Below are 20,314 nucleotides of genomic sequence, written 5' to 3'. Positions count from 1 at the left end.
AGGAGGAGTTTGGAGGAAATCTTCCTGGATAATGGAATGGGCAATCTTCCTTTCCTGGAAAGATTATATAGTAAATTAAACTTTCTGAGAAGCATCTGATGGAAATTGAGATGCTGGCAAAGTTTGCTGGGCTCAGGCTTGGAAATGAAGTTAGAGGGCTCAGTATTAGCCTCTAAATTGTTCTTTAGTTCAGATTAAATCCAAATCCAAGCCAGAGAAGACTTACTAGGTTATGGAGGCGGGCTCTTAACTCACAGTGACCGTTTCCTCAGGAGCATCCCTTCAAGGCAGCCTCTTGGGTAACGCAGCAGAGAACTGTCTCCATTGTTTTCAAGGGCTGCCCTTGGGAAGAATTAAGAAAATTCTAATTTGTAAATGAATCCAAATAATTCCCTGTTTGGGGATTGGAAGGAGTTTTCCCATCTCTGGGTGAAAGTTGCCTGTGAAATCTCAGCCCATTATCTTTTCTTAACCTTGCATCAAAGCTAGGAAAACACTTAACGTTAAAAAGCTCTGAACTCAGTTTGGCGGGGGCGGGGGTGGGTCACATTTTTAGGCACCGGTCCTGCACAAAACTTTTGTTATTGAGTTTTCTTGATGCCTAAGCAACCATTGAGACTGGGGTTGTTCCAGACCTGCCTAGAGAGGTTCTCAATGTATTCCTGTCCAAACTTCCTGGCATTCGGTTTCACTGGATGGACCCACATTCTGTTTGTTTGTTTTTTGGGGGGTTAGTGAGTTGTTCAAAACTTCAGAATTTGTAATTCATTCCTTTACCCCAAAATCTTGTCTTCCAAGTTAGAAATCTTCATGTCCTTAAGCTTTCCTTCATAAAGAAGATGGATCCACCCCCCTGATGATTTCATGGCATGAGAATTGAACATCCTTGGCAGGTCCTAATTGTCTCTCTCCGGTTGCAGCTCTCCCCTGCCAAATCCACCCCAGCCCGCTGAAGCGCTCCATGTCCCTCATCCCCACCAGCCAGCAGGTCCCCAGCGAGTGGCTGAGTGTGGAAGAGATTGGTGCCCGACCAGCCTTCATCTCCAGCGGAGAACATGCACCCCTCTCCCCGCAGAGCAGTGTGGCCTCTTCGGGCAGTGAGCAGACGGAGGAGCAGTCTGGCAGTCGCAACACCTTCCAGGAGGACGGCAGCGGCATGAAAGGTACCACAGGTGTTGAGCAAGGATGGTTGGACATGGTGGCTCTTCTGATGGACTAGAGTTGCTCCCCAGATAACAGAAGAATAGTCTGGGTAGTGGATTGAGATGTGAAGGCCCGGAAAAACCCCGTTCTCCCCCCCCCCCCCGTTTTTTTCCGAAGCCTTTTTTGTTTTGTTTTTGGAAAAATTGAAAAAAAAATGAAGAAAAAACGGATTTTTATTTATTATTATATTATTATATTTATAATAATATTTATTATTTATTATATTTATTATTATATTATTATATTTATTATATTATTTATTTGTATCCTGCCTTTTGCCCAATACTGGGCCTCAAGGCAGTATTACAAAGTTTAAAACATACTTTTTAAAACTTAGGAAAAGAAATGTTAAAAAAAAAAGTTTAAAATACACAACAAAATTATAAGTCCGTAGGGGAAGAAAACAAAACAACCAAATAAGGGGACAGGCCCTCGCCTTGGTGTCGCCCCCTTTGGAGGTGACCCCGCTGGTGGCGGACCCAGCCCCAAAGGAGCCTGCCTCTTAAGCTCCCAGTCCCAAAAAGCTGTTGCAGCTGGGGGTGAGATGGTTCTGTGCTGGGAGCCTGAGTCTGCTAGGAGGCAGTTGGAAGGTTCCCCAGACTAGGCAAATGGGATGTTTTATTTTAGCATGAGGAATAAAATGTTTAAGACAAGGTGTTCAGATATTTACTTCTCCAAATGATTTCTAAAAATTGTACAGTATCAGATTATTACAATGTCTGTGCACCGAGGACAAGCAAGTCCTAGGTTGCAAAGTGAGACTACAACTCTCAAATGCAAGAGCAGGATGCATTCCTGCCTCTAGGGGGCAGCACTTCCATGGAAGCAGAGACTGAAACTAATACTGATGGCTATAGGTCGGGAAATGAGTCTGATTAAATTCCATGCATATTCATTGAATCTTGGTTCCCCCCCCCCCCCACCCATTTTTCTCAGTTCTTTTTATGGGAATGAGGGCTTTATGTCTTGACACTGGAGGACTAGCAGAGACATAAATAATTTTCTTTGTTACTAATGTTGGTGGCTTCTTCAGTTGTTGTTTCTTAAAATTGTTTTTTGCGTGCTCCTCATAAACTGGCAGAACCAAAGAGGTTCCTTACAGTTCAGGTGTTCCTAACAGTTCAGGAGCTTGTAGCTCCATTTGTTACCAAAAAAAAGTTTAAAAAGTAAATTAAATTAGTAATAATTGTTTGGATACACTACTTTTAATATACCAAATGTAATAATTTTATGCCAAACCAACTTGGGAATAACTACATTTTATGTTCCTAAAGTAACAAAGTGACTTTCAATCTGTAAAAAATGTTAATATTGCATTATTTCAATTTTTCCTAAAATTTCCGTTCCCCCCCCCCCCAAAAAAAACTGGTTTTTTTCATGGCTTCAAAATTTCTGGAAATTTTACATCTCTATTACTAGTGGATGCTAATTCCCAGGTTGCATGACACCCAAGTTCTGCCTGGCTCACAGAATTCTAATAATGGCATTAGAAGCCTTTGCAAAAGGAGTCATCAAATTATGTGCAATTATGTATCTTGACTTAGTTTTGGTTTCTTACACTTATTAAAGTTTTACCTACTTGGTTGTACCTGTCTGGACCGCACTCACTCTTCTTGTTCTTTATTGTATATATGTATCTTTCTGTCTGTATCCATATCATAGATGGAAATACACACACAGCCCTCTTGGAAGTTTTGCCCCAGCTTGAGACAGCTAGGCCTGTAGCAGAGATGTGATGGTTCAACTGGGGTTCGTAAACATGACCTCGGCCTTGGCTATTACATGTCACCTGTAAGGCTTGCCTAGCTGGGTATCCTTATTTGTTTGAGAGAGTGAGCTGTGTTCGCCTTCTAACCGTTTCCAGAGGGTCGCCGTATTAGTCTGTTACAGCAAAAACAACAAAGACTCTTGTGGCACTTTAGAGACTGACAGAGTATATGATGCAGCAGGCAGTGTTCACAAGAGTTTATGCCAGAATAAATTCGTTAGTCTTTAAGATGCCAGAAGAGTTCCTGATAGCCTTGGTCCAATGAACCTGAGTCACAACTGGAAAAACTTTCCATTCCATGGTCCCTGAGAGTCTGGAAATTTTTATGGTCCACAGTTTTGGGAACTCTGCCTCCCCAGGATATGGGCCACCGGTCTTCCTAGTTCAGTGTGGGCTGCCTAATCTGGTAGTAAGCCTCACATTGTGCTCCTTGGACTCCTGGAACTAGGCAGGATTCTTGTCTTGTCTCTGCTGCTTGAGCCAGCTTGCAGCTTTTGTTCATTCTCTCTCTCTCTCTCTCAAATCAACCTCAGAGATATTAAGTAAAATGTCATACCAGACATAAAACTTTAACCCTTTTGTGCATGTGTTTAACTTCTTTGTGTAGTAACTTCTGGGCAAGCAGCTGGCTTAGATCTCTCTCTCTCTCTTTCTTTCTCTCTCTCTCTCTCTGGGCAATTCGCTCACCCACAAGGCTATCCTAAAAGGTGTTTTGACTCCTTTCCACAGATGTTCCCTCTTGGCTGAAGAGCCTTCGCCTCCACAAATATGCAGCCCTCTTCTCCCAAATGACTTATGAAGAGATGATGACCCTCACAGAGCAGCATCTGGAATCACAGGTAACGTACAAGATGCTTGAAACAATCTTCCATGCAGTTTAAGCTCTAGTCTAAACTTCCTCTAGTTTAAGCCCCTGCCCTTTGCAGGCAGGACTTTTATTTTAGGAGGGATAGTGGAGAATGTGTAGTATATATGTTGTATTCCCTGGTAAAGCCTCGTACCACAAGCACTTCTGGTTTCTGAGAAACTATCAGACAATATTAAAGTCTTTTGGACTAGGAACTCCTTGAGAACTAGGAATTCCCGGCCCCTCACGAGAAAAGGATCGTGGAGACGCTTGTGCTTTTGAGCAATCTATATAGCCATCTTTGTATGAGTTTTTAACTTCTGTAGCTGATGTGTAACCGAGAGGGGCATGCTTACATGCATACATTCTTGGAGGGGTGCTGTCTGCGTATGCAAACTCCTTCCCTCCTCTGAAGACTGAGGAGCAGATGCGATCCTGGGTGGACTTTTCACCTCTCTTCTTTCCAATCTTCCCTGAACAGAACGTAACCAAAGGAGCAAGGCACAAAATTGCCTTAAGTATCCAGAAGCTGCGGGAAAGGCAGAGTGTCCTGAAGTCTCTGGAGAAGGTAAGGGTACCCCTGTTAAGCAGCTTGGGCAGGGGGGGGGGGGGCTTCAATACTAAGAGCCGGAACTGGGGGCCTAGAGAACTTCTAAAAGTTTATATTAACAGAAAAATCAACAAATGTAATAAATTGTCATATATCAGAGGTGTAGCATCAGAGGTGTAACACATCCAAAATGGGATTCAGAATACAAGCATAATTTATGCAGCGGCCTGTGCTTTTTGAAGCACCTTTTTAGCCAGTTTTACACAATTTCAGTACGAAAGGAATGGCTCCCATGGCCTGTGTAATATATTGCTTGGATTAATTCCGTCTGTCACTTTGTACAATAACACAAGGTTCTAAACTTTTCTCTGTCAAGTCTATATTTTTGCCAGTTGCTCATGAGTCCAGTGCTTAGCCAGGTACTAGAGATATTGTTAAAGAAAAATTTTATTCTGAGATTGGTAACCCATCCTGCAAGACTGCCAGTTGAGATTGTTTGTGCATTTCACTGGGGAATTTCTTGAGGAATTATGAAAAATTAGAATTTTCGTGCTGGATCAGAACTGCGTCCCAACAGGAATGCGCCAGATGAACTAAGCGGGTTTTCTGGAATGTTTTGAATTTTCCAGAAATAGTTCCAGTGCAAACTAGGGTCATTTCCACAGGAAAATGTTTAGTTTGTATCAGAAAAAGTTCTGATGACATAGGCAGCGATAGGCAACTTGTGGCCCTCCAGATGTTTTGGCCTACAATTCCCATCATCCATCACCATTGGCTGTGGTTGCTAGAGCTCATGGGAGCTGTAGGCCAAAAACCTAGAGGACCACAAGTTGCCTTAGACAGATGTAATTTAGCATGCTTGTGATATTTGCATTTAGTAAACAAAACTTTTTTTAAAAAAAGTACCCAATATATCACAAGTATTTGACCTGAAATATTTGGGGGAAGAATTAAAGAACACTTAATGAGATTTAAATGTTAATAGTATGTAGATATTTTTATTGGAATACTTGTAAAACTGTAAAGACAGTAGCATGTACTTCCTCTGCATTGTTTAAATTTAAGAGAAAAACGAAGGTACTGGAACCGGTTGACTAATTAATTTTAGCAGCCCAAGTTACTGCATGAAATGCTGACAAGCAGTCATCTATTTCAACAGAGTTCAACTCTCCCCCACTGAGATGGTCAGGGCACCTTCAGTCTTACTGTAACTACCTATTAGTTACATTTCACCCTGAAATAGTTATGTATTCTCTCACATACTTGCTAAGGATAATGACCTGAAAGTCATTAATTACAACTTTGAAACTGACAAAGCCACCCTAATAACGTATTTGCAATCAGCATACGTTCATATTTTCTAACAAACTTCTGAAACAGACATTTTTGTAAGGAAAAATAAAGCAGCCAGGAGGTGGGGGAGATTATTTTGTAAACGTTTCTGGCCCACACCACTGGATCTAAGGCGTGTTATTAGACTACTGCTCCCGTCATCCCTCACCATTGTCTGTGGAGACTAGGGCAGAAGGGGTTGCAGTCCAACAACGTTTGGAGGGCCACAGGTTCCTCACCCCTGCTCTCAGGCAAGGCATGAGCAGCACACAAGAGGTGACGCCCCTTCCTTGATGGTGTGTTAGAAGTACTTTGCCTTCAAATGGTGGTATGGCTCGTAATCTCAAGCAAAGTATTTTATTCATTTCATCCCTGTTGAAATCAGTTATGAAGGTGTTAGTTGCTACAACTTGCAGAATTCCATGCTGCAGGATAATAAGTGGTACTTCAAGTACCTCTGTGTCGTGCAGATGTCGTTCTTTGGTGACCGGGCAGAACTGCTGGGAATGAATTGCGGCATGCCTTGTGGCAGAGCACCAGAGCCCTGCTAGATTGGCTCAAAGGCCTGACTCCCCCAGCATCCTGTACTGCACAGTGGCCAGCCAGATGCCTACAGCAATCCCACAAGCAGGATAAGAAAGCAACAGCATTCTCCTGCTATTGTTCCCAGCAGCTGGCATTCACGTGCGTGCTGCCTTAAATCCTGCAGGTGGTATATAGCCATCACAGCTAGTTGCCATTGATATCCTCATCCTCTGTGAACTTGTCTGATCCCCCTTCTTAAACCCAACTAAGTTGTAGGCCACCACCACATCTCATGATAGCTGTTATGTCTAACTTTACTGCTCCCGTCTTGGGAGAAGACGTTTCAGGTAATCAATCAGAATCAGATTCAGAACTAGAAGATGCAGCACCAGACACCAGCCAGCTTGTACTCGTAGGGGAGGAAGCTCTCACGGGTGATTCCCCAGCTGGGAGTCAGCCCTCTCCAGAGCTTCTCCCTTCAAGGCTAAATCCTACACGCTCAGTGGGAAGTGAGGTTTCTTCCGGAGCTGAGCGTCCCGACAAGCTAGCTGATGCTAGGGTCCTGTTCTTCTTGAGTGGACAATTGTCTTTGTTAGTTTGCATAGTTTCACCTAGGGGGACGTTTCCAAGAGGTTAGACTCGCTTCAGGTAGAGATGTTTATTGCTTAATAAAAGCTTTGTAAATTACTTAGCAAGCCTCATCATTTGCCTCCCATCAAAAGCAGAAGTTTTCTGAGAAACACAACAGCAGTGCATTCTGTAATTTGGGTTTGGATTTGTTCTGGCCTCTTCCAGTTCGATGAATATATACACCATTTATTTTACTTCTTAAATTTTATACCTTGTATTTGCGTTGACCTGCTCATTGTGTCAAATAATTACCATTGCAGCCAGTGTAAGAGTTACGATGTGGAAAATGCTTCTTAATGGAGAGGCTCTTACAGCTTGCACAGAAACCAGCAGCTGAGCTGGAAGGCCCACACTCTGAACTCTCGGGCTACACCCTTCTTCAAATACACTCACCCCTCTTCAAATCTCCATTCTCTGTTTTCTCTTCCCATCCTCTCCCGCTTTTGGCAGGACATCCTGGAAGGCGGGAACTTGTGGAATGCTCTCCAGGAACTGCAGCAGATCATCATCACACCCATCAAAGCCTTCCACACCCTGCAGGCCACAGCAGCATCCAAGGAGGGCCAGCAGCTGGCAGCTGAGCAGCGCGGAGCTCCCAAGCTGGGCCTGGAGAAAAGCAGCAACAGCGCCGAGGGCAAGGAGCCAACCACGGACAACTTTCCCCCGCCAAGTGGCTCACCGTGCGATGGGGAGTCAGGGGCAGCTCCTATTGCTGAAGGGGACATCGCAGGGCAGTTCACCCGGGTGATGGGCAAAGGTGAGGACCCTGGGTTGGCATCAAGCCCAAGGCAATGTTGTTGTGTAGCATTATTGTCCGATGATCGGCCTCTCTGGTATGGCCCCTTTTTATCTCTCATGGTAATAGTAACCCTGTGGCAGGGGATCAAATACGCAGAGCCCGGTTTGTTTGTTTTTTACTGGGATGTTTTTATCTTGCCTTTCTGTCTTACTTCTAAGAGGCTGCCTTTCTATCTGTATTTATTGAAATAGTTTTAGTACTACGATAGTTGTACTTCAAAAGATCTAAGAAGTAGTAAGGTTCTATTCATTATGATCCCGGCTTATTGCCTTAGTGAACTGACATTAAACCAGAGTTCCCCATTTTAGATAATTACTTTAGGACTTTAAAAAACAAAATAACCTGGTCCTGAGCTGTTTAGGGCCTTATAAACCAGCAACAACGCCTTGAACATGCCTCAGTAGCTAATTGGCTGCCAGCGCAGTACTTTCAGCACAGGAGTCAATATGTGCGTGGGAAGAAGCGCCACTGAGCAGTTGCATTCTTCACTAGCGGCAGCTTCCGATCCAGTCTCAAGGGCAGACCCACACAAAGCCCATTACAGTAGACCATAAGGTTACCAATGCATAGATGTACTGGGGCCAGATCATCCAGAAGCTGGTTACGTCCTAGGATCTTGGTGCTAGATCCTAGCACCCATGGGAAAGGGTGTGGAAGGAATGTTATATGCAATAAAATTGACTGACTGATTGACACATAACCACTCCGTCATCTCCCTTCCCTTCCCTACAGTCTGTACGCAGTTGCTGGTATCCCGACCGGATGAGGAGAACATTACTAGTTACCTCCAACTGATAGAGAAGTGCCTGATGCACGAGGTAAGGTGGGAGCTTTACACTGAACCGAGAGTTGGCACTCTGAGGACACCGACTCCCCCCTCCGTATGAACATGGCTCGACTTCTGTACCATTTCCTCCAGGCCTTCACAGAGACGCAGAAGAAGCGGCTCTTGTCTTGGAAGCAGCAGGTGCTGAAGTTGCTCCGGACGTTTCCAAGGAAGGCCATACTGGACATGCAAGGCTACCGGCCACAGAAAGGGTAAGTTTCCGGGGGAAACGGATTTCCAGGGTTAGCGAAAAGCAGCAGGTATTTATTTATTTATTTATTCATTACATTCATATACTGCCCCACAGCCGAAGCTCTCTAGGCGGTTCACAAAAGTTAAAAACAGCAAACATTAAAAAGTATACAAAATTTAAAAACCATCAGAAACATAAACACAACAGTATAAAAACAATAGTATCCATTTAAAAAACAACCGTTCTGGGGTCTGTTAGAAAACAAACTTAGCGTTGTTAAATGCTGTCAAATGCCTGGGAGAAGAGAAAAGTCTTGACATGGCGCCTGAAAGATAACAATGTTGGCACCGGGCGAATTGGGGGGCCACCACCGAAAAGGCCCTCTCCCTTGTTGCCATCCTCCAAGCTTCCCTCAGAGTAGGCACTCGGAGGAGGACCTTAGATGTTGAGCGCAGTGTACGGGTAGGTTCACGTTGGGAGAGGCATTCCGTCAGGTATTGTGGTCCCAAGCCATGTAGGGCTTTATAAGTTAAAACCAGCACCTTGAATTGGGCTCGGAAACGTATAGGCAGCCAATGCAAGTGGACCAGAATTGGTGTTTTGGAACTGCAGGGTAGACAAGCAGCCTTCTATGTCCATTGTGATGAATGGTGTCCAGAAGGGCTACAAGCTTTCACTGATGGATTGGTGTGACCTAGAAAGTGGGTTGTTCTGTGGATTGAAGCCGTTAGCATTAAACCGGCGTTCTGGATAATGTATGGGGAGAGAGCCTAGCTCATGGCAGAGTGCATGCAGAAGGTCTTCGCGTGAATCCCTGGCGTCTCCAATCTAAAGGATCATCTTGTAGGTGCTTAGAGAAATCGCTCTCTCCCTGAGACCCTGGAGACCTGCTACTAGTCAGAACAAAAAGTACTAGGGCTAGGTGGACCTGTGGTCTTACTCGGTATGAAGCAGCTTCATATGTGTTCAATTGTAACTTAATCAGGTTTTTATTTTCTAACCGTTCCTTGCATGAATCCTTAGGAAGGGGCAGGGAAGAAATTGCCTGGAAATGCAATATAAAGCATGACATTCATTCGGGAAGTCATTAGGCCTCTGGAACAGGCAGCTCTGGTGCTCCAAAGAAACACCTTTGCTTGAGCCTTGGGAAATGAGGAACTCGGGAAAAGCACTCCGTGGGATTTAGCACATCAGAGCCTTGTGGACGTCCTAGCTAATATTATGACAAGGGAACAGTGCATTTTGTTGGCATTGCCAGACTGTGTGTGTGCGTGCTTGCCTGCCATTAACAGTGATGGTTAAAGAATACTTGCAGATAAGAATGGAATCAGAGTGCTGTCAGAGCTGTCGCCGATTAAATTCACAAAACCTATGAGGACTGGAGCATTATTGCCTGGTTAATGTATTTAATGAAACACTATAAATGGCTTTCCATTTGCTTAAAAATTAGTGCCAACATTTTCTTAAATTAGTCCTTTCGTACTTAATAGTGTTGTTGCTTCAGTCAGGATCCTATGAATACAAGTCTGCTATTGTGGTGTTGCAATATGTAAATTTAAACTTTCTGGCTTTTAAAAGATTTGATCAGTTTTTTGAAAAGCCTTTGACTGGTTGACAACAGCCCTGTTCAAAGCTGAAGAGATTTTGCGTGGGCTTGCTCACCACTCCTAGTTGTTGCCTGCTCAGCTGACTTTGCTCATCCTTTCGGAGGGGTTGTTGGGTTTCCCTCTGGGCTGGCTGGTTGGCTGTTGTGCATAAGGAAAGGGAGAGCCTTTATGAGGGACTCAGGTTGAGTACCCCCATGGTGATGGCATCTCCCCATCAAGACGTCCACCTCCTGTGAAACATATTAACAACTGTGTGGTTCCTGAAAAGTTAGGGAGGAGGTAGGTGGGCAGGCCGGCCAGCCAGGAGGAGAAGACAACATCTGCTAGAATGAACATCCCAGGTTAGGCAGGTGTTCTTCCTCCCAGCAAACAGCTTTTGGCTGCTTTATGTCAAGGTATGAATGGCCACTCTGGCGAAAGTCTTTCATCACGCAGTTAAACTCTGGAATTCGCTACCACAAGATGTGACAGCTACCAATTTGGATGGTTTTAAAAGGAGGAAAAGCCTCTCCGTGGCTACTAGTCCTGATGGCTCTATGTCACCTCCAGTATCAGAGGCAGTAAGCCTGTATACACCAGTTGCTGGGGAACATGGGTGGGAGGGTGCTGTTGCATCCATGTCCTGCTTGTGGATCCCTGGTCGACAGCTGGTTGGTTACTGTGTGAACAGAGTGCTGGACTAGATGGACCCTTGGTCTGATGCAGCAGGTCTCTTACGATGTGGGCTTAGATGGCAAGATTCCTATTGCATGATACTAACAATGTTTCACAAGTTATGGTTACAAATGTGACTCATTTTCCCCCTCCCAATATTTTCTAGGTGGGCCTTTGGTTCCAACTCTCTCCCCATAGCTGGATCTGTGGGGGTGGGGGTGGCACGCAGAGGACAGCGGCAGTTCCAGATGCCCCCCCGCGCCATCCCCCCAAGCCGCCTGGGGATACTGAATCCTGCAGGGATTGGCGGAGTCTCCCCTCGGCATGCTCTTGCCAGCCCAAATCTGGGGAGCCAAGGACGGCAGGTAAGAAGAAATGTGATGGGAACAACACCTGGCACCCCGCACCAAATCTTGAAGTTGCCCCTGTGAATTTGACAACAAGGTGGATTCCTGCATTGAGCAGGGGGTTGGACTTGATGGCCTTATAGGCTCCTTCCAACTCTACTATCCTATGATTCTATGAACAATCCAGTACAAATATGCAGATTTAGCTAAGTTGATACACACCCGGTACCCTGTTAAAGTACTTGACATGTTCTCTAAGCTCTCTTACATCCCTCATTCTCCCCTTGGCGCAATTTAATTTGGGATTGAATTCTCTTGTCTGTCCTATACTTTTTCAGTACCGTAACAAAAAAAGAAAAGCCTGTCGCTTTTTCTGGACTGTTCAGTATTTATCTTCGGTAAATGTGTGCCCTGTCTTTCCACACAAAGGTGCCCAAGATGGCTAACAATACAAAATGCAAAATCGTATCAAACAACAAAAATAAAATATAAAAACAATAGCAAAACCAGCTTAAAAGCAAACAGAAAAGCAGATAAAACATCAAGCAAATATATGGGCGGGCAAATTAAACAGTGGGCTGCAGTGTGTGTCCTCAGACTGTTTCTCAGTGCCCTGGGCTTCCTCAAAACCTTATCAGGGTTCCTCAGTGAGAAGGTCAGTATTGGTGGAGAAGTTTCCCAGAAAGACAGCTGGTTCATGGATCTTTCTCCTGGAACGCGCAGCTGTAGGAGGAGAGTTGGGTGTGTCCTGGGTCATTTTCAGTTCATGCAGATCAACAAGCAAGCCCCAGAGGCTTGGCCACCCTGTTGCTTAAAGGGTGTGGGTGCCCTGCAGCAGCCTTCCCCAATCCTAGTGCCCTCCAGATGTTTGACCCCCAATCATCATCCCCAACCAGCACAGCTGATGGCTAATCTTGGCTGGGGTTGATGGGAGTTGGTAGTCAAACATCTGATGTTGTGCGGACTTTATACTGTTAGTTTTACCCTACCCTGTGCCTGCTTACCCTACCCTGTGCCTGTTTGCATTCTCTTCCCCTCCTTATTGTTTTACTATGATTTTATTAGATTGTAAGCCTATGCGGCAGGGTCTTGCTATTTACTGTTTTACTCTGTACAGCACCATGTACATTGATGGTGCTATATAAATAAATAAATAAATAAATTAATAATAATAATGGAGGGGGCACCAGAGTGGGGAAGGCTGCCTTAAAGGATGCTCCCAGGATCCTCTGTAAGGAGCTTGGGCTTTTGTGGCAGGACGTTTTGCATTTCCTCAGCAATTGGGTGGGGTCCTGTGAACGCAGAAAGTTTCAGAACAGTTTGGTTGGGGCAAGGAAGGCATCCTTCCAGGCGCAGAACCTCGTGGGGGGGCGCAGCAGATCTGGTTTTCCTGGGGGGTCTCCAAGTGGTCACGCTGTCGATAGTTTGGTGATTTCCAGCTTTTGTGCAATTCCCCGCCCACCCCATTCTAAAAGTTGAAAATCCTCTCCTAAAGCTTTAGTTACTGATAGTAAGAGCTTTAAGCTGTAATAGGGTGGTACTTTGGCCCCACCCACTGCTGAACGTGCTCCAAAACGGGTTGGAAGAGCCCATTGGAGTTAAGTTGAACTGGTTCCCGCTCTGTTTGCCAGTGCCAGGCATGCGGGGCTTTCACCGTCACGTTGGAGGGTTGGAGCCACACGCTTCTTGGCACCGCTGCAGAGTCCCAGTCCGTGGCCGTGGTTTCCCATTCCACCCTGAGTGGCTCACGTCTCTGTCGTGTCGTCTCGCTTAGAAAACTGGGGAGAGGGGCGGGCTCCGAAGGAGGATTTGGCTTCTCAGTTGGCCTCCTGCTTAAATCACTGTCTCTTTCCCCCCAAGAACCTGTGGTTTGCCAATCCTGGGGGCAGCAACAGCATGCCTGGCCAGAGCCGCAGTTCAGTGCAGCGGACCCATTCGCTCCCCGTCCACACATCCCCTCAGGCCATCCTTATGTTCCCACAGGGTGAGTATGCTGGCTTCTTCACGTAGTCTTGGGTCTGTGTGCGCCAATGGAGGGAGAGGAGGCCTTGGGTGACCTGTCTTGGGCTCATGGATGGCAGTCCTTGTCACCTCGGAGTAACCTCCAGCAGCCTCCCCTCTCCCTCCCCATCCTGAGATTGAGGCAGGGCCTTATGCATTTTGGACATGGGCTGCAGCATCTCCTTGTGGCCCTCAAGCATCAGAGAGGAGTCCTGGCTTCTCGCCCAGACTCTTCCCTGATGAAGCAAAGGTTTGGTGCAGAATCGGTAGAGAGCACACCTGGTTTTTCATCTGACCTTTCTCCATCCTAGATTGCCAGCTCCCCGGAACAGATCTGGAGATCAACCCAACGCTGGAGTCGTTGTGCCTCAGCATGACGGAGCATGCGCTGGGCGGTGAGGAACTTTGCCTGGAATTTTACTTGGGAGCAGGAAGAGTTTGGCTTTCCAAAGGAAGGCCCGATAATGGGCTTACTCTGTTTAAAATGCTTTCTTCCCACCTTTCCTTGTATGGTCCAAGGTGGATAACACAAGAGTCTTAAAATGCAGTAACAGCCAACCAGCAAACTAAAAGAGAACAAACAAGGATAACAAGCCAGCAAGGTGGCAGAGGGAATGCCCACATCTGCCCTTGCAAATTCTCCCCCTCCATGATGCCAGTAGGAGAGAAGCTGGCCAAAGTAGGACTTAAATTCTCCTCGAAGCTGGTGCAAGAACGCTGGTGAGATGAGGGAGGCCAGACACGCCTTTGCCCATCCCTGTGCTAAATGCATCACTGTACTCTTTCGGTTTGAAGGCTTTGGCATCTCTAGGAGTAGAAAGAATATTTATTTATTAATTGTGTTCTGTTTCCTACATGTACATCCCACCTTTCCTTCAAGGAACTCAAGGTGGCATAGATGTATTCTCCCCCTCACGACAGCCCTGTGAGGTAGGTTAGGCCGAGAGATATTAACTGCTCCAGGGTCACCCAGTCAGCTTCATGGCGGACTGGGGATTTGAAGCTGACTCTCCCAAGTCATAAATGCAACACTTCAACCACCAGCAGGAAAGGATCTCAAAAGCAGGGCTGGGTGTTTGCATTCTCTGCGTTGGTGTTGGTGTTTTATACAGAGATCTGAACTCTGTACCAAGAAAAGCTGAGTTCTGTGGTCTGTAGGCAAATGTGGCATACTTGAGGTTTTGGATGACTTCTTCCACCTCTGCCAGTCATAGAAGGGTCAAGGACCTGGAGGAACTCGAAGCCCCTGAGTGTTGAAACATCACAGCCAGACACCCTTGGAAGTGGCAGAGGGTTGCTTTCTTGGCCCTCCCTTCAGATAATAGCCCCACGCGCCCGTTCCCCTCCATCTGCTGTGATCTCATATTCATTCTCATCCCCCCCCCCCCCCTCTCTCTCTCTCTCTCTCTCTCTCTCCACAGATGGCACCGACAAAACTTCCACCATTTGAAAGGAGCTGATCTGCTAGTGGTTCCTGAGAAGCTTAGGGTGGCTGTTTATTTTTCCCCCCTTTTTTGTTATAACTCCCTTTTCCCCCAGGGGTGTGTTGCTGTGGGGTAGGTGGGGGGTGAATCACTTTTTGCCCTTCCCCTTGGAGCCTCTTTCAGCATTCCCTAGCAGCTGGAGGAATGGGGGAGAAAAAGCTGTCACTACAATCTTACCATCTTATTGTGTTCTAATATTTTTCTACTTTTTATTATTATTATAACTTCAGCTATTGGTTTAATATTTTGATGTACATGGGAGTTGGCGGAGTCTCCCAGAAGTTTAACTTTGCAAAGGCAGAAGGAGGCTGAGTTTGGGCCGTGTTATTCCCTTTCCTGTTTGTTTTCCCCACCCGTCTCTAAACACACAGACACCCCCCCCAACCACCTTTCCCTTTCCTCATCCTTTCCTGGAAATGTAAGGAAGGAATGAGGAACTCTCACCAAGGGGATAAGCAGAAGAAGGGCCTGCCCCACCTCAGGAGACTTGGGGCTGACATCAAAGCGTCCATCAGCACCAGGACAGAGAGGGATTGCAGGGTTCGCTGGGCGAGCTGGTTCTGTCTGAGCTAACTCAGCTGCTCACTCTCTGTACCTGGCATTGGAGGAGAGGCAGGAGGGGAGAGGCGAGGATGCCAACGCGTTATTTAAAATGCCTCTGATACTTTCTCCTACCGAAAGCAGTTGGCAAGGGCTGGGATAAGGGGGCCGGGGGCACTGCACGTGTGTGAGTGTCCAGCACTAAATTTGCAGACTTGTTCCTGATTCAATTCTTTTAAATGACGCAATCTCCATGTGCTACCCCTTGGCGGAACTGGACGGGAGAAGCAGATGGGGATTGAGGAGAGACCTCCTGGCCACTTCCCCACCCCCCACCCCCAAAGGGATGAGAATGGTATGGCCTGTGTGGGATTTTTAACTCCTTAAGTTGTTGCCTCCTGGGAAGAGTGGCTTGGGGGTGGGGGTGGGGGTGGGGGTATCAACCTAGTTTTGTTGAAGCAGTTCACATGGGTTTGGGGATCAGTCAGCAGTTTTGGGGTTCAGGAGCAAAGTTCTCTTCTCAGTTGAGGTGTTTTGGGTTCCTGGTACAGGTGCAAGGTTCTTTCCCCCCTGATAAATGGCGAAATGGGGATCAGCAGACAGGTGTAGGATAAGCATTTTGATGGTGGGTCTTGAAAGCTCAGTCATGAATTCTCTGTAGCTCTTTCGGGGTTTGGGGGCACAGTTACCTGTCTTCCTTGAGATGGGGGTGTTTGGGCAGGCTGGCCATAGTAAAACCCTGCTTCCCATTGGATGAGGGGCTCCCCCAGTTCTGTGGTCATTTCCTGGTGCTTGTCAGTGACGGGGCTGAGAGGGGCAGCATCCTCGAGCGCGTGGGCTTTGTGGTGCTAATGAATTCGCAGGAGCAAGTTGGTCTAGTGGGTAAGAGGAATCTAATGGGTTGGCCCTGGGAGACAAGGTGGACCAAGGAACCAAGACCATCACCCTTAACAGGGGTGGGTGGGATCCCTAGGTGTGAATCCAAATGGGATTAGAAGACCTGGGGGGGAAGGGGAGGGGGTACGTCCTTGCTTCTGTGTGCTTGCATCTACATGAACACTACAGTTGGTTGAGGGGGTGGGGAGTGTTGGGCCCCCTCTAGAACGCATGATTCATGCATCTCTTCCCCCCCCCACACACACACACACAACAAGCCTGGAACCGGCATCTGGATTAGTGCTCTGCATCTCCTTCTGGGGTTTGTGTAACTCTCTTGTTGCAGAAATGGGGAGGAGGAAATTGCTGCAGCACCACCCTAAAAACGAGGCCGTCCCAGGAAATGCACGGGGAGTTGTTGTTTTTAGAAACACCCAGGCAATGCCTTTCTACGCCAGGGCAGTGCAAGCAGGGTGAAACGCCAAAGCGTTTAGATCCGGCATCAGTGCTGGTGCCGAGGATTCTCTGTGGAGTTCATAGAGGTGGCAAACGGGGGCGTGGAAGCTGGTCAGTTCAGCGTTTTGTGGCATGGGGGCAGTGGGGGGCGTAGGTGGAGAGGGGCTTTCTGCGTCTCCTGCCTGATTCTACTGAGCCTGTGTGCGTGTGCGTGTGCGCACGCTTGCTTGTGCATGTGAGTGCTCTTCCCCAGCCACTGTCTTCACACGATGGGCAAGCCCCTGCCTCCTCCACTCCAGCTGACCTTGGCAGGTTCTTAGGTGCAGAAGAACTCTCATCAGCCTCCTCCTTCTCTCCCGCCCTCAAGAACTGTTTTAAATATAAAGGCCTTTTCCCAAAGTGTATACTGAACAGTAGCGTACAAAAAAACGAAAACAAATCCCCCAACAACCCCAACCCAGAAAAGCAGACCTGAGAGAACTATTTCTAAAAAGTAGAGAGACAAGGTTCCTGTTTCAGATAGAAATGTTATTTTAGATACATTTTATTATGAATAACTTTTGTTATGACTATGGCTGGTAACCATGAATACGTTATTTAAAAAAAAAAAACACCACAAAACATTTTACAAAAAAAAAAAAAAAAATCCAAATTCTGACTTTAGATTGCTTTGTTGGACTCCTTTGCTGCTTTTTTCCCTTCCAGTTTTTGCTTTGTAAAAGGCATACAGAATTTAAGTATTAGCCCTTTTTTTATTAACCTCTATGATAAAGCTGTGCTTATTTTGTATTAATTTCTTTTTTAAACGCTTGTTTTTTGTTGTCGTTTGGGTGGAGCTTGACACACAGTTGAACTTCCTCTTGGTGATGGCGATGATGGAATATTGAAGGGGGAACGTGTCACTGACGGATGTGAGGCGTTCTGTTCCTGACAGAGTTCACGGGGGCAGAGCGAAAGAGCGTTTATGTACCCATCGAGCGGCTGCTTCCAGAAACAGGCCTTAAGACTTGCTGCATGTCAGGCAGCTGATTTGGGGGCACCTTAAGGGCGGAAGACCTGGCCCACACACCAGCCCTGTTCATTTTCAACGGGGGGATTGGAAGGAGGGGTGTGTGAACTGTTTAGACCTTGCACCTTGGGCTAAGCTGGTATCCCTTCCAACAAGGAGCAGCAGAGTTAATTGAAGCTATGCACAGCGTTCCTCAACCTGGGGCGCTCCAGATGTGTTGGACTGCATCTCCCAGAATGCCCCAGCCAGCTGGGGCATTCTGGGAGATGCAGTCCAACACATCTGGAGCGCCCCAGGTTGAGGAACGCTGTGCTATAGAGTGTGGTGGGCAACTAGTGGCCCTCCAGATCTTATGGACGCCAATTCAAGAAGGACCCAGACAAGCTGGAGCGTGTTCAGAGGAGGGCAACCAGGATGATCAGGGGTCTGGAAACAAAGTTCTATGAGGAGAGACTGAAAGAACTGGGCCTGTTTAGCCTGGAGAAGAGAAGATGGAGGGGAGACATGAGAGCACTCTTCAAATACTTGAAAGGTTGTCACACAGAGGAGGGCCAGGATCTCTTCTCGATCCTCCCAGAGTGCAGGACACGGAATAACGGGCTCAAGTTACAGGAAGCCAGATTCCAGCTGGACATCAGGAAAAACTTCCTGACGGTTAGAGCAGTACGACAAGGGAACCAGTCACCTAAGGAGGTTGTGGGCTCTCCCACACTCGAGGCCTTCAAGAGGCAGCTGGACAGGCACCTGTCAGGGATGCTTTAGGGTGGATTCCTGCATTGAGCAGGGGGTTGGACTCGATGGCCTTGTAGGCCCCTTCCAGCTCTGCTATTCTATGATTCTATAACGCTCATCCGTCCTAGCTAGCAGAGCTAGTGGTGAGGCTTAACCTGACCTGACGTGCATTTAAATGCCCACTTTTAGCTCACCACCATGTTTTGGCCTTGGGAAAGCTACCCTCCATCCCACCCTTCCTTTAATACATCTTACCGTTTTAGTTTGTAAGCCTGGCCTGAGCCGCCTCCTCTTTTTTTTTTATGGGTATGAGCTGCTTTGGGAAACCATCATTATCTGAAAAGCAGGATAAAAACACAGTAATCAAAATAAATCTTGGGGGTTTGTGGCGAAACATCTGGCGGGCCAAAGTTGCCCACCCGTTATGGAGGATTTCTCCCTGTTTCCTTCTGTACTCTAGAATTATCTCAGGGCTGGGGTAGAGGAAGGATGTCCTCAGCTCAGCTGTGGAAAATGAGGGCAGCATGCCCACTGCTGCCCGTCCTAACCTACCAGGCATCAAGGGGCTCTCTGCTGTTCCTTCAGTTCACCTGACCAAGTCTTCAGGCCTGGCCTGCTCTCTTCAGAAGTGACATCTGCTCCCAAGATGGGGATGGCCTATAATCCCATTCAGCTGGGCCTTTTTTCTATTGAAGCCTTGTCCTGCGCTTCTCCCCTTGACCCTGTTTTAAAGTACCCTCAGATACTTGCTTAGGTTAGGAGGCTTTTAGTGAGGACCAGATGTGCCACAAACTAAAAGAGCCCCCTGCACTGAAACAAGCTTGGCTCCTTTACCTGCTGGGTCTCCTCTGAAAGTCATTCATCCTGTTGCTATACAGTCTATAATATTCTCTCTCTCACTCTTCATCCCTTTGGCTTCCCCTTCAGCCCCTGAGCAGTTTCCTGTCGTATGTGTTCCTTGTATGTACCCCCAAAAGCCTTGCTGTAGGGCCCTCTCTGTTCACACAAACAGCCATTGGAAGCCGTGCACTAGAGGGCTGCTTCTGCCAGCGGAGTTTGTAGGAACCAAGATGGCCTTGCTACGTGAGGTTAGGTGCTTGATTGGGATACAGACCTGGCCCCCAGAGCACCTGAAACAGTCAGGAGCCACACGCTCGTGCTCATGTTTGGAGGAGGTCCTCCCACTCCAATATATGAGCTCATGTCCTTCAGGTACTTCAGATGTCCTAGGCTAGTCCTGTCAAGTTTGCGTCAGGGACGTTTCCACCAGTTACTCCAGCTGCTGCAGCAGCCAGTGCTAGAGAGGCGGGTCTCTCTCCCTTGGAACATTTCTTCCAAGACGTTTGGGGGGCAAAGCAACACCTTCTGTTCTGTAACACACGGGGCTTGACCCACCAGAAACTCTTTCCACAATAAAGGAGGGTCATCGGTGAGAAGGTGCACACCTGGCGGCTTTATTAAGATTTTAATTATTATGGCCCTAGCAAGCCAGGCAAAGGTCCTTTATTTGGAGGTGGCGTGGGGTTGTGGTCTGTGGGCAGACTTGACATTTTGAAAAAGCATCCTAGACACCCCCACAAATTGCTACGGGGTGTAAAATGGTGGGAGCACCCCTTCACTGTCACCTTTCTTCCTCACCCACCCATGCTTCCCGCCGTCCCCCCCACCAAACAGGGCACCCTTTTCCCCAGCTCTTAAACTCAGTGGAGTGAGGCCTCACTCCATAGTCTTCAGCAGCAGTGGGGGCAAGGGTCTCCTGCCAAAAAACGGCTGAGAGAAGGGAGGAAGCCCCCCACTGCCAAGGAGGTTGGCCTCCCCCCTGCAACGCATTTTTCTACAGGGCAACTTCCCCCACCCCCCATTTCTATTCAGTCAGTGGCGCAATCTTGCTCCATCGACTTCCATAGAGGCAGGGAAGAGCATGACCACAGGTGC

At 47.2% G+C, this 20,314-nt stretch overlaps 1 protein-coding gene across 2 annotated transcripts in view; it reads left to right on the top strand.

The window, feature by feature from the left end:
• The window catches only part of SAMD4B (sterile alpha motif domain containing 4B), a 95,554-nt gene that overhangs the window by 10,463 nt on the left and 64,777 nt on the right, over positions 1-20,314 (top strand). Inside the window, exons 4-13 of one of the 2 annotated variants that reach the window (XM_063140301.1) lie at positions 921-1,163; positions 3,701-3,810; positions 4,300-4,386; positions 7,306-7,612; positions 8,387-8,472; positions 8,574-8,692; positions 11,101-11,299; positions 13,142-13,265; positions 13,594-13,677; positions 14,704-14,749. In XM_063140301.1, the coding sequence (XP_062996371.1) occupies positions 921-1,163; positions 3,701-3,810; positions 4,300-4,386; positions 7,306-7,612; positions 8,387-8,472; positions 8,574-8,692; positions 11,101-11,299; positions 13,142-13,265; positions 13,594-13,677; positions 14,704-14,732 (1,388 nt within the window). In that variant the 3' untranslated portion in view covers positions 14,733-14,749. Of the gene's footprint in view, positions 1-920; positions 1,164-3,700; positions 3,811-4,299; positions 4,387-7,305; positions 7,613-8,386; positions 8,473-8,573; positions 8,693-11,100; positions 11,300-13,141; positions 13,266-13,593; positions 13,678-14,703; positions 17,432-20,314 lie in introns of those variants that run through there. The other variant, XM_063140300.1, reaches the window with a different exon arrangement.

Source organism: Elgaria multicarinata, chromosome 13, assembly GCF_023053635.1.
Source record: "Elgaria multicarinata webbii isolate HBS135686 ecotype San Diego chromosome 13, rElgMul1.1.pri, whole genome shotgun sequence".
NCBI lineage: Eukaryota > Metazoa > Chordata > Lepidosauria > Squamata > Anguidae > Elgaria > Elgaria multicarinata.
Note: the sequence above shows the minus strand (reverse complement) of the source record. Positions and strands in the feature narration are given on the sequence as shown.